This window comes from Buceros rhinoceros, unplaced genomic scaffold (genome assembly GCF_000710305.1).
Source record: "Buceros rhinoceros silvestris isolate BGI_N320 unplaced genomic scaffold, ASM71030v1 scaffold33722, whole genome shotgun sequence".
Classification (NCBI taxonomy): domain Eukaryota; kingdom Metazoa; phylum Chordata; class Aves; order Bucerotiformes; family Bucerotidae; genus Buceros; species Buceros rhinoceros.
The window spans coordinates 15,030-29,479 of NW_010400031.1; the positions used below are offsets into that span (position 1 = coordinate 15,030).

Sequence of the window (14,450 nt, forward strand, 5' to 3'; positions counted from 1 at the left end):
GGCAGCCAGCGCGGGCTCGGGAGAAAGGGACACACGAATTTTTGCATTAAGATGAATTTAACAGTGGTATAACAGTGCTCCCTCCACGTAAGAGGGAAATGCTTCCCTTAATCTGAATGGAATCAGGTTTTCTCCCTAAAAAACAGGAGTAGGAGTGTGCCAAGCAGAGATGTCCCTGTTGGTATCCAGACAAATGGTACACGGAAACAGCTGCATTTTTTGCAAATTAACAGGGAGCACAGAGCCCGTAACCAGAGCCCAGCTCTGCAGAGCAGTTGATCTGGAACAATAAATAGCAATGCGACTTGGGATCCAGAGCAGAGCGGGAAGACAGACCCCATCTGCTAGGAGGTTACAAGAAAGGATTAAGGAAAGGATGTCTTTCCGTTAACATCTCCTGTTAGGCAGGAAATGAAGGCCCAGCGCCTGCATCACCCACGCACTGCAGCGGGATCGCTGATACAGCCAGCTCCTCAAGGATCTCGCTTCAACAACCTATTCTCTAGCTCTTCCAGGAACAGAACGAAAATCTGGAGGCTGGCTAGCAAAAAACTCCAGGCTTAACCAGCAGAAAACAACCCCTGAGAAGACAGGCAAAAGTAAGATTTTGCAGTTGTAAAAAGATGTCAGAGAATTCAAGTGAAAGAAAGCAGACACAGGGTTAAAGCAGAAGCAGAGTTAAAGCCGCCCAGGCAGAACCATCGATTGCATCCAGCCTGAAGAGCAAGGGCAGATGTGTCCAGCCAGGAGCAGAGAGGACCCCTTACACAGTGTGTGGTGATTTTGAGGACAGATTTGGACCAAAGCATGGGCCAACTTTAAAGCTATTGAATAAAAACAACCTTAAAAATGGTGTTTGTGTCAAACTTGAGTGAATATTTGTCACTGCTCGAAAATATCTCTTCCTGCTAGAACTTGTATCACACAGTCTCAACAATCTCTGACTGCACAGTTCCTGCGAGATGGAGACAGAAGCACACAGTAGTTCAGCTACTGTTCTTATCTGAGTAATTATGTCTTGGCACCAAACCCATCATAAAGAGACAGAATTCTTTTATTTTCCCACAGACCAGAAGTACTGGTACTACTGTCAGATGTACAATAGTAGAGCCACAGAAGGGCTGGCTGGGGAGGGACCTCTGCATGTCATTTAGTCCTCCCATACAAAGCCAGCTGTCACGAGGGCTGGAGCGGGTCAGCAGCACCTCGGTCTACCCAACTCCTGAAAATATTCAAGAACAGTGATTCCACCAGCTTTCTGGGTGACCTGTCCTCGTGTTGCTCTACCCTCCTGGGAAAAGAAGCCTTCTTGCACCAGCAGTTCATCCTCACACAGATCTTTCCCTTCTTTGAAACAACCCAGAATTTCAATGAGCGTCAGTTCTAAGGGGCATTTACACTGCAGGAAAGGGAACCATAATTGTAGCTACGGAGGTTTGTAACGGGACACTGAGCCACTGAGAAAGGAAGCAACCATCCTAAGAGGTCGCAGCGTATCACAGGAGCAGGGCCCTGAGCAAGTCACTAACTGCAGACATGGAAACTGCATTGACGCCAACCAAGACAGACAGAAAATCCCTGTGAGAACTATTTGCTGAATGTGATAGTTAAGTGTCTTTTGCATAACCTCTATAAATATTAACTGAGCTCCCAAAGGAGTCACTAGATACTACTGTCCTAACTCAATAGATGGGGAAGCAGTTACAAAAAGACTAAATAACTCGTGTGACCCCAAGCAGTGAACAGGCAGCAGTGGCTAACTTGGACCACAGCCTTTCTTGGGGCAGTGGCCCTGGCCCCTTTTATTGGGGCTCAACAGCATGATATTCAGCCCAGAAGCTGGTCTGGTGATCCTTAACATTTTCGTGAAATTCAATTTCAGCTTGGCTTCCTGTTGATTGCCAGAAGAATTGTTGTCTCCCATGGAACACCACTGTCTTCATGGTGCTTATATCGCGGATCTGCACAAAGAAAGACCAAACCATCATGTCACAGCAGCCTACAAGTAACGTACCCTCAGAACACTGGTGACTTGCAGATTGGTCACTCAGGGGCAAAGGTTGCCCCTTACAAAGGTTAGAAGAAATTCAGCCATCAGCAGTGCTCATTCACATCCACGTTTGCATAACAGAGATCAGAGTCTGTCCCTCTAGGATCTGTGATTGAACTTCTGGATGGAAGTCTGTTCCCCTTCAAATCACCCCTGTTGGGTTTCTGACTCACCAGGATGTAATTGAAGTGCGTTTGGTTGCTCTCCTTGCCCAGGTCACTATACAGGGCGCGGATAGCTATGCGATGCCGAGGAGCCACGTTGATGAAGGTCCGGCACACTACTTCTTGCCTGTGATCAGGCGATTGCACAGGATTCACTATTTCGCCCTGGGGACCAAACAGCTGCTTGTCACAGTCTGAGAGGGGAAGAGAGAGCAGAAAAGAAAATGATTTAGAGAAGTGTCCAGCATCTCCAAGAAAGAGATCATTTAAATTAAACACAAGCAGAAAAGTATCTCTAAGGATTTTCATCGGGGAACCTCCAAGCATGAGCAAACACCTGCAGACACCTTTAGAACAGACAGGTAGTCCACAAGTTAATATTAATTCCAACAACCCTCGAGAAGGGGCTCATCAGCTGCTAAAAATGAAGCAAGGTTTCCACAGATTTCCATGACCTATGGAACTCTACGGGCCTTGTCACGAGTGCCTTAATCTAAAGCGATAGCAAAGCGTTCAGTAAGATACCTTGGTAGTATTTTTTGGTCGCGGTTCTGCTGTTGTACTGAAGAATGACCCCATTTCCTGGCAGCAAAACACGCTGTTTCACAATCAGTGTATTTGTTCTGGAATTTATCAGCGACAAAGGAAGCTTCCTGCAGCCCGTTCGCCACATCATTCGCCCAGAAAACAGCACTACCTCACCTGGAATGGACGAGCACAGGGGCTAGAAACACTTCTACTTCAGCAAAAGGCCACAGCCTGTCTTATGTAAGTCTGGAATCAATAACTTTCTGCACCTATCTTATCAAAATCCATCACGAGACTAGCCCAGTTAACTAATCTAACCACACTGATTCCAGCAAGAGGGTCTATTACAGAGAGACTTTATAACAGGACAAAGCAAGCAGCTTCTTTAGCCCCGTGAACGCCTTTCATCTCTTATCTATCCACAGAACAGGTGAGAAACCATTATGTAGGGAGAGGAGAAGCATCATCTTCAGTTAGTCCCATCTGGCAACAGATTGGTGGGACAGGAAAACGGTTTCAGAGATTACAGAGGCTCCAAGGCAGCAAGAACCACCCAGGGCCAGATGGCAAAAAGCATGTGGCCAAAAGCCCGGGGCCAGATGAGGTGCAGATTTCCCAAAGGGCCAGGCTAGTCCCCAGCAGGCCTCGGGCAGTACCTGCACTGCAGTTGAGGGAGCTCTCCAGGATGCTGACTGTTACCTCCTCCCCAAGAGGACGCCCGATGGCCACCGTGCAGTCACTGCTCTCTACACCCATCATGTTGATGACCCCGCTGGCATTAAGAAAAAGGTTTCCACAGACACCTGTAGAGGAGAGACAAGGGAGAAACACATCCTGTAGGAACTACAGCTGCTGACTAACAGTCCCCATTCCCTTCATGGCACGATGAACAGACAAGTGCCAAGTGTGCCCACCTTCTGGGTGGAGCACAGGAACGGTCAGCTGCTGCCCCAGGGAGTCCCAAGTCAGAAGAGCTTTGGGAAGCTCAGGGAAGGGAGTCATTGTTCCTAGCTGAGATAACACGGACAGCTCATGGCATGCTGGAAGGAACAGCATGCTGTCCCTCCTAGCCAGGAGTATTCCCTCCTGTGCTCCTGTCCCTGTATGGCAGTAGGGTCACCCCAACCCAGCTGCAGGCAGTAAGCACCTGTACTGAAGGACCTACCTTTCGGTAGTGTCCTCCTCACCTCCACTCGTCTTTGTCTGCTCCTGAGGCACAACTGACACAGCAGACGGAGGAAGATCCCGGCCCTTGTATCGCACCTCTCTGGCAGTGGCAGCTGTTGTCAGGTGTGGGGCTGCTGTCACTGTCTCTGGTTCTGCTTCGTGGGACCCGGTCCCCACTGCCTGCTGAGGACAGGGCCCTGCAGTGCAGCCACGTACCACAATGGCCTTGGGGAAGTGCCTGCAGAAGATGGGGTTCACGTGCTTCCGGGTTAGCGGGTTGAGGCAGAAATCCTGCCGTGTCTGAATGCCGTTCCCACACGAAGTGGAACACTGCAGAGGAAGAAACCCACAGGCCTTGATACATACGTTTCAGCTGGCATTTAGAAATAAATTCATTTACTGGCTCAGGCATGATCTAGAGGGCTGATTTTTTTTGTTCACTGATGCTGTTCTGTCACTTGCCCTCTCAGTGCTCTAGTTTCATCAACTATAAGATGGTCCACCTCCCAGGGGATCTTCCAAACTGTCTCTCTGAATTGCAGAACCACTGCCTAAAAAAATCTGAAAAGATCTGCATGCTAGAAGAAAACATGCAGAGCACAATTCTTCAACTGCAGCCAAAACCTCAGCTGAGAAAGGTGGGAAAGACCTGTGGCTGCTAAACACTGGGCAGTGGATAGGATGGAAACCATCCCTAGAAACAGTTTAGCATTTCTGTGGGAAGTAAATAACCAGGCAGAAGTGATCTTTCTGCCCTGTATGCTTTAGGGAAGTGACAGGCTATAAAACACTGCACTAGGTGCCACCTGCTGTGTCTCAACAGGAGCAAATACCTCTGACCACTCGCTGAAGCTCCATTCGTAAGAGCACATTCGGATGACACAGGGGACGCTGGTAAGGGGCTTCTCTGCCACAGGACACAAACGCTCCTCCAGCAAAATCTCCTTGTCTTGGTGAACCTGCACACAGGTGACCAGCTGGGCAGCTAAGCCGAGCCCACAGCTGGAGGAACAGGGCCCAGCCGGGGTTACCTTCCATCTGACAGAGAACATGGAGGAGAAAAAATAAGTTAGCTCCAACTTACATGGCTGCTGCTCTTCTGGGCAAGGCAAACCATCACACTGGGTGTCTGCCACAATCTCTCCTGCCTTCTCCCCAGCCTCCCTCGCACAGAGGACCCTGTGCATCGCACCTCCTCCACAGCTTACCCTGCGTGAGCCCGTTTTGTTATGGCACCTGGGACACCTCCAGCTGTCACCCATCTTCACTGGATTTTAAATGCAACCAGGCTATGGAAGTACCACTGGAATTCTGTTAATGTGCACACACACACTGGCTCACATTTGAGGGACCAGCTGTCACCTCACTGAGTGCAGGCTGCAATACCATAAATCCTAAGGAAAGTGCAATCAATTTCCTTCAGTTCTCAGAGCAGCTATTCCGGATTCTTCAAGCAGTTAGTTCTAGCTACTGTCCTTGATGCTGTGTAGAAACTGTACAGCTGGCAAATGTGTCACCACCTTTTGCAGTTACAGATTTGCTCCTACTTCCCCAGGGTAATAAGGGGATCAAGAGGTTTTCAGTTTGCCCCTGGACTCAAACTCCAAAGCTCTCACTTCATTCTGAGAACACACCAGCCCAGGAAACACTCTCAATTTGCTCAGTATGGACCAGTGCTACTGTTTTTGTGGCTGGGTGTGCTTTCAAAGCAGGGGAGAGGAAGATAACAACCTCAGAGCAGCCTGACCCTTATTTTACCTCATCCCTGGAGACAGAGAGAGGAAGGCAAGACCTCTTGCTGGCTTGCTGTCTCCTGGTAACTGCTATACCTTGGTGGGCAGGGACTGAGATCGCAGATTTCCATCTTCCTCTCTGGCTTTGGCACTGGATGACAGTTTTCTTCTTGCGTTTCTTCTTTGGTGTCAGAAGCCACACACACATACTGTAGCTGAGTCTTACCTAGCAAGGGAAGTGATCTCACTGCACAGCATGTAGGCAAGGGTTGAAAATAAGCCAAGCAGTGTCAGCTGCATCTGTGTGTACAAAACAAGCAAACCCTGCCCAAGCCCCAGGCACACTTACTGCACTCATCCCCCCCAACCCTGAAGCACGGCAGCAGTCAGCCAGCCCTCTGAACTATTTCCTGTCTGAGCCAAGCTCCCTTGCTTCTTCTAGACTCAATGAAATTGTGACCACAGTTACACATGCAGTTAGAACTGGAGAGGGGAAAAGAACAGGCCCCTGAGGTTCCTAGGCATTGAGCTCACACCTACAGCCAAGTAGCATTTCCCTGCAGCACTGGAAGATCTCACCTCTGCCACAGGAGACGGAACACTCTCCACTTAAAGGGCTCCAGACATACTCGGTCCGATTTTCCAGTTGGATATGCCCAAGTGACTCCAGAGTCTGAGGTAAGTGTGCATCTTCCTCCTCAGAACAGACCAGAAAGACCCAGACTGACATTGGCACCCGCTTTCCACACCAGTCCCAATCTAATGAAGCTGGGGGATACCTCCAGATGAAGCCTACAACGTATCTACGGTCACTGAAGAAAGAGGCACATTTAAGCACTTTCTCCATTTCTGCAGAACATACAGGTATCAGGAACAGCTAAGGACAACCAACAGCCACAACCCCTCCTAACTCACGCTATCTAGAAAGAGATACCTGAGACTGGAGGTGCCTAAAACAAGATCTTCCCCATCTGTAAATGAAAACCCAGCAGTGGTTCCCCGGTACGGACTTGGACCAGTGATCCTGTACCGAGAAACTCTCTTCCTGCTAGCAATCCTCCCTGCCCTGTCAGAACCCGTCTGTTCGCAAGGGAGCTACTTCCTAGAGGACCAGGGGTTATGACTGTTTTTGGTTTTGTTGGACTCTGCAAGGAGAAGTGAGAAAGGAACATAGTCAACAGCTGCCCTAAACAAACCACCACTGTGAACTGAGGAATTTGGCAGCATAAACTAAGAGTGACAGAGTGATCTAAAGAGACCAGATGAACCTTTAACTGGGCAGACATCCTTGGCATAAACCACCCTCCTAGACTCCAGTTGCGAGGGGGTTCTTCTTAACGAGTAGCCCCCTGTGGATAACAAAAGTCCCAGTAAGACTCCTGAAAAAAGCCAAGCCAGGAAACTCACTTTGTTCCAGCCTAAAGGGCAGTCCTTAACCACACACGGTACAGCAGAGAGGGGTTTTTCTTCTGCTGGACACAAGCTGTCATCCACAACAGTCTCCAATCCATCACGGAACTGAACACAGGTCAGATTCTGCCGGGCAACTCCAGATCCACAGACAGCAGAGCATTCATCTATCTGAGATACCTTCCACCTAAATGGGAAGTAATTATACCACCCTATTTGTCATCTGGATTATGGGGGTTTATTACTCACACCGCTGATTACAGAAGTGAGTCATACAGAGTATTCAGCTTCTTTATTTCAAGAGCCTTCTCTGGATGTGATTGAGAGGACAACTGCTGGAAAATTAAGTCCTCGCACTGACAGCTCGCCAGGACTCAAAGCACCCCAGCTATAGAGCTACAGTTCACAGTGTTATCACTTTTTATTGAACACTAAAATATCTATGAGATCAATATCTGGGGCAGGTTTGGCTCATGGTCCTCTTTTCAGCTGAATTAACACCAGGTTCTCCTCCAGAGTGAGATCCAATCTTTGTTGGCAAAATCTTGGAAAGAATGCGAGCAGACATCATCTTCTGGCCGTGCCCTCAACGTCATTTAGCAGACTACTGTAAAAGACCCAAAAGACCCTATTCATTGAGTTGACATCTCAACTACCTCACAGGACCAGGAACGACCGAACATGGTTTGGGATCTGCTACACCATTATAACTAGGAAGAAACTACTTCATACCTCTTCTTTTTTTAACCTTGCACAATGCAAATGAGACTGCAGAGATTGGGTTAGCTGGCAGAGAGAGGACAAGCAGAACAAGAATTGAGGTGAGCTTTCAGGAACACCAACCTGTACAGGCATGGCTCCATGGCACAGGGCTTGCGCTCTGAAAGGGACTGTGGGAGCTCCAGACACTGCTGATCCTCTGCTATTTCATTCTTTGTCTGGTCAAAGCACACACGATCCACTGGTTGCATCCCTGGGATACAAAAGGAAATTACAAACCACATGAGCAGTTTGCCTCTGTTACACCAGGAAGATGCAGCAGTTTCACTTTACTCAAATCATCTGTGCAGGAAAACAGTATATTTGGGAACAGAGATTTGCTATAAACACACAACCCCCCTCTTTTTGATATAACCTTTCCTCAAGAGTTTTAAAGTGACTTTCCAAGATGAACACCCCAAAATATAAGAAGTTTGATGGATAATCCACTGCCAAAATGGAAAGATTGCTCTAAACTGGCTGTTTGCAAGAACATAAGCATCAATTATAATTTGGTCCAAATTACTTCTAATGATCTCGAGGTCTGACTGATGCTGAAAACAAGCTCTAGCAGTCAGCCATTTTTAAATGACGTTCTGCAGAACTTATGTATTATCATCATGCAGACAGGACCGTGTCGATGTCCTCAAAGCCACCATCGATATCCAAAACTAGACTAGGGGTACTGGGAGAGAAACTGCAGACTTGCAGTGCCTGTGGCAGGCAAGAAATGAAATATTCATAAACTACAGCTATAAACAAGATTTCAACAATACTGAACCTAAGAGGTAAAGCAGGTGAAAATCCAAACTCAGTAAGGCAATGCTCTAAAGAGTCTCCTTTGAAGTGAGTGAGCTCCACAAAGAGAGACCTGAACCTCAGAGCATGACCCTGGGAAGCAAATGTCAAAAATCAATCAGCAACATTATCTGTTTGCTACCCGCCTTGTTTTCAAATAAAGTCTCTTGGTAAGGAGGGCCTGAGCATCACTTTCAGCTGTCAAGATGCAATTTCTTGGATTCTCAACTTTCTGTTATTTTAAGTCCCAGCTTTCTCATTTTTCTGTTTATTAGCTGGGAGGCTCTAGAGCATTCCGAGTTCTTTACTTCAGGGTTTCAGCAATCAGTTCACCTGAGGAATCTGCTGGAAAAAAGCTCTCCAGACATAACTAGTCCCATAGATTGACTTCTGTAAGTATTTATTAATGTATTTTCTAAATCCTTGCCATAAAAGTCCTGAGAGGTTTGCCAGTGTCATCTGTATTATCTGTTAAACGACGTCAGACCATCTACCAGAGCGATCTGTTACAATCTGCATTATGATTTCTTCAGGAAGGCAGAAAGGATTAGCTGTGGCACAGGAATAGAATTCTAAGAAGGAAGTTTCATAATTAGCTCGGAGGCTTTAATTAGACACTAGATACCACTTTGGTCTCAGACTTTTGATGTTTAGCCAACTCCAAATTACAGTCTTTAATAACTTTGAAAAATCCGAGAAAATTATTTAGTCTTAAAACCAAAGTTGAGCTAAAACCTACTTAAAAATCCTCTTCACGATCAAACACGTTCACTATCATTTTGATGACTTGGCTCATTTGCTGATTTGCTAATTTAACTCAAAAGCTGTACCACTCTTTTCTTTGGTCCAGCTTAGCACTGGCAACTGCAGCTCGCTTTCAACAATTTGCTTTTAAACTCAGCTCAGCTGTTTAATAAGTTCTAACCACGTATCTATTGCTGATGTCACATTTCTTTCAGTCAGCCCAGGAGAGCCCATGGAGCAAAGGTGTGGGTGACAACCAGCCAGCCAAACTAGAAGTCTGCCCAGATCTCCGCAAAAAGCCGAGACTGAGTGCTGCTGCCTCACCTTCCCCACAGGTCACTGAACACGGCCCCTGCTGAGGAATCCACGCATACGTCAGATTCTCTTTGGGGACAAAGTAGCTGAAGGTGATGTCTGGGTTGGTGACATTGCCATATTCTTTTGCATACCTTCGATAGACCTGGTGAAGGATAAAGTCGTGGTAATGCATAAATGAGTTCAGACTCATTTCTTAGGACGGAGGTAATACCGTCTCCACAAAGGCTACTACGCCTGGATTCTGCACTGCAGCAGAGCTACACAAACTCAGCCTGGCCAGTTCTGACTGGCCCCTTTCCAATTCTGCTGATTCAATTTACCTGTATTTCAATTTCTTCTTGTGTTGGCCCATCCACATGGACTTCCTCCAGGCTTGGCAGGTTGTCCTTGGTGAGAAACACTTTGTATTCGATCTGGCTGTCCTCCAGAACTGATGGATAGGTGACATTCAGTGAGATTTTTCCTTTTCCAGCAACCACATACTCTCCTTTAACCTTCACAGCTAGAGGAGCAAAAGTAGTTATGAAGTTAAGAGATGCAGTGCGGTCACCAGGATCTCTGGTGTGGCAGCCCATTTGCTAGAAACCAGCTGGGCATCCCAAAGGGCATGGCTTCCACTGGAGACCATCCCACCAAAAAATTGCAGCATCAAGAACTTTCCTCCCAAATTCCATTTTCTTGGTTTCACAAGCTTGTTTTAGCCCTGCCTGTAGCCCTCCTCCTCCTTTTCATGCAACTCACCCAAATGTGTGAAGAGTGGTCTCCAGTTGGTAACACGCACCAAGGTGGTGTTATAAGGCAGGGACAGAAATGTGACATACTCTGGAAGAATGGAAAGAATGAAGATATGGTCACCTTGGATTACTGTACCTCTGTTAACAAAGCTGGAGATGACAGATCAAGCCCTCTTCACCTCACGAGCACACCATCCACTGGCGGACAAGCCTCACAGGCAGCAACAACTCTTAACTGCAGACAGGGCTTATACAGCTAATACAACCACATACACAGCTCCCAGTAATTTGCTGGGCTTCCCAAATAGCTCCATTTCTTATCCACATCTAGAAAAGAACTCTGCCTACGGAATGGCTTCCTCCCTGCTACAGATCTGAGCTGCCTTCAGTGTTGACTACCCAAACTCCACAGCCATACTCTCCAGAAAATAAAATCAAGCAGAAGCAGAAACAAGAAATGACGCTCAGAAGATTGTGAACCCTGACTATGCCTACAAATGCACAGCGTAAAACCAGCACCACAGTGTTAAGCCTGAGGTTAAGGACTACACACCTTTAGCTCTTCCTTCTATGTACGATCCACTCACTTTGGTGCAAGTGGTATTATCACCCCCACAGACCTTGCAAGAGTCCATTAGCTTCTTGGAGTCCATCTGGCCATCGCACCCGAATGCCTGAGCAAAGGGGAGAGTCTGTCAAGACTTGCCTATTCTGAGAAGAAAACAAGTGAATGAAAACAACATTGCCTGAATTCCTGGAACTGCCTTTTTCATTTGTAATTTGAATTTAAAACGACAAGAGAAACAAAGACACATTTGTACCTAGATCTACCACTGTACAGCTGTAGGCAAAGCCAGGGACTGGGAAGTCTTAGCTGAGAGCACAAGTTTCATTAATCTGTAACATTTTCTTTCCCATAAGAAGCAGCCCAGAAAGATTTCTGCTGTGACCTAAAACAAAGGCTTTGCACTCCCTCTCTTTTACGGACACTTTCTGGAAGGGGGGAGAAAAAAGAAAGAAAAACCCAGAAGAACAGTAAACGTGAATGACAGGGTCTAAAGGAATCTTTAGCTCCCTAAACCTAGCTCATACCCTTCAACCTGGCCTCCAATCCCAAGGAGCTCAGAGAACAGATTCTATCCTCACTCCCATGAACAAGACTAATTTACACAAAACTACAGGAGGATCTCAGCAGGCTTAGCAGCAAAACATGTGCAACTGCTGAATTTATGCTGGAGGCACTGATCCCAGGCTTTGGATGCTGCCATAACGTTCGTACGTATCACCGTTGCCAACAGAACAGCAGAAATCAGAACGGATTATGCCTGCCCCCTCTGCTGTTCGTTACGTGGAAATGCCTTACGAAACACTGCGAACACGAGGATAATGAGAAAACCATAAAATGTTGAAAGTGTATTCTGGGAACGTAAGGAAACAACAGAAAACATACAACTGGGTCAGCACTGAGCAGTCACTAAAACGCAGACAACGCGGGGGAGTTATATTCAAGTTCGTCATGGAAAAATGCCTTTCTCACATCTGATCCAGAAAAAAAAAGGTTATATTTCAGTTTTGATTAGCGATACTGGAACAATCAATTTGTCGAGTTACGATTCCCAGGTTTTACTCCGTATTTTGCCACTGACCCAGCATGCTCCAACTGTGTAACCCTTCTCTCACAATCAGCAGTTTCTGGGGCTCTTTGCACCATACGAACTGAACAGCTGATGATGCCTCCTCAACCAACCCAGAAACCAATCGCTTCTTGGATGTGGGATAAATAGTCTTACGTACTTACTGCACAATTAGCAGAATGTCTTATCTAAAGGGCACTGCATTGGATGCACAGACAGAACTGCAGATTTGCTGGACTCCATCCAGTAAGCTAACAACAAACCTCTTCTTGTGAGAAGAGCTCGCTCTGGGGGTTTCTTCCTCTGCTGACTCCTTTGGGACAGATAACACGTCAGAGGTTCACCTGGATTCCCCAGTCACTTACTCTGCAGCTTCCCATCACACACAGACTGAAAACCCCATGGTGTTCAGAGTCATCCTGCTCGCATCTGGTTCCATCAATGAAACTGTCCTCGCGGCTTACCATGAATTCACTCTCCACAGCCCTGCACATGTGCTTGCACAGCAGGTCCCCTGGAGGAGGCAGACAGGAGGAAGGCACATGGCTGACCACCAAGCAAGGGGAAGAGGTCAAAAGGATCTGACAGAAAAAGCATCCAGGTTTCACTGGAAAACTAAAACAATCAGTGAAATGGTCCTTTGACTTGAAAGCACAGACAGGGCCATGAGCACTCCCTTCACAAAGAAACCACGGTTTCTCAGTCTTTCCTCACCTTTGGCAAAGCCAACAGCAGAGGTCCAGGTATAAAAGGATGGTGCTTCTACAGTGAGGTACAGCGGCTTTGAATTTGTTGCCGCACATTGCTCAGCCATGAAGTCCTGCTGCGTTGTCAAACAGGCCTACGTCCCAGAGAGAGTCGTGGGTAACAAAAGGAAGTTCTGAGCACAGAATCCCAAGCAGCATTTCACCCACCAGCTAAAGGCAGAAAGCTGGTAAGTAAACAACTTAAAAAGCAAACAACCATGACAACTGCCAATAAAGACAACCCTTTTAAAGGGAGGCCGTGGGATATGCAGAGAATTGTGTTTGGAAGCCGATTTCTTTGCTATTTAAACAAAACGAATGGATAAAGAAAATAGGAAGAATATAGGAATGACCCTCTAAAGAAAACTATCAAGTGAGTCACTATTTTCTGTGTCTGTCCTGCTATGAAGGCATAGAGAAAATGCTTCATTACACATGAACAACGCTATTAAGTAATACTGCTGTCTTCAGACAGAGTGGAACAAACACCTCTCCTGCTGTCAGATGGAGGCTGTACGCCAGATCTTCAGCCCATCTTCCCAGAGCAGTCAGTTGTAAGAAGCACAGTCCCAAACCATACAGCTCTCAAAGGGTTAAACAGTGCTAAGAAAAAAGCTCAGGAGATGTGATGAGCTCCATTACCTGAGTGTTGCACATCTCCACTTGGGTGCTGGCTCCACGGCACTCCCGTCCCCCAAAAGCAGGTCTGCAAATGACATGAGAACTCCTCAAGAGAGGCAGGTTTGTCCCAAGCAAAGAGCAGGGCTCAGAGGCCATGAAACAGCCAAGAGGCACTTGCAAACTGCCCAGCTCTTACCTGGGGTTGTTACAGAACCGCTGCCTTATCACAACTCCACCTCCGCAGCTGCGGGAGCAGGAGGAGAAGGGGCTCCAGCTGGACCACTGCCCGTGGACTACAGCCATGGGGTTCAGTTCTTCCAGAGAGCTGCACTGTCCCTTGGAGCACCACTAAGACCAAGAACGTACAAAACTGGCAGCAGAAACACAGTGAACCCCAAAGGGCTGAGATCCACAAGGGTGGCACAAGTGCCCACCTTTTGGCAGGCCAGAGAGTATCAGAGAATTCCAGGATCAGAGGCACCCTCCCACAAAAGCCTAGAAGAGTCCAGTTCCTAATTATGGTCTAATACTAGGTTGGGGTTAAAACAAAGGGCTGATAGGTCATTTCATATGGAAAGCCAAGCCTTGGAGGAGAGCTCAGATATCAGGCTAGAGAGCTGCAAAGCAACTCGAGATGCAGACAAGGTGGAAACACCCAAGATCAGCTGGTACCAGTTTGTGACTGGAGTGTCTGGCCTTAGCAACCTGGCTGAGGGGCAGTGAATACCATGTACGTTCCAGTCTTGCTGTCTAAGGAGCTTCATAGCACCCACAACCCTTTCTGATGACCAGGTCAGCAGTCTCCTTACCTTATTGGTTCCACACTCAGTACCATCCAAGAGGGGAACATGAAGCCGAGCGCAGCTGGATTTGTCTCCTGGTTGTACATGGCATGAGAGAACTTTACATATGTCCTGATGTGACAAGAAAAACAGGGAATTCAAGGAGTCACTTAGGTTCTTCAACGCAGCAGTCTCCAAAGCTGCTCTGTTTCAGTGGTGCATGTCCTGGATGTTTGGTTTCCCCACAGATCATAGAATCATA

At 47.2% G+C, this 14,450-nt stretch overlaps 1 protein-coding gene across 1 annotated transcript; it reads right to left on the reverse strand.

Moving 5' to 3' along the window:
* Positions 1-1,802: 1,802 nt before the first annotated feature.
* On the reverse strand, positions 1,803-14,365 carry ADAMTS13 (ADAM metallopeptidase with thrombospondin type 1 motif, 13; the record flags this gene model as incomplete). The annotated part of the gene is made up of 19 exons (XM_010131719.1): positions 1,803-1,961; positions 2,224-2,408; positions 2,740-2,916; positions 3,399-3,545; positions 3,930-4,239; positions 4,743-4,947; positions 5,739-5,868; positions 6,222-6,339; positions 7,050-7,239; positions 7,896-8,025; positions 9,678-9,813; positions 9,992-10,173; positions 10,413-10,493; positions 10,959-11,079; positions 12,405-12,553; positions 12,754-12,880; positions 13,428-13,491; positions 13,603-13,754; positions 14,216-14,365. Coding segments are annotated over 19 exons (2,913 nt in total), but the record flags the coding sequence as incomplete, so codon positions are not given.
* Positions 14,366-14,450: the final 85 nt, after the last annotated feature.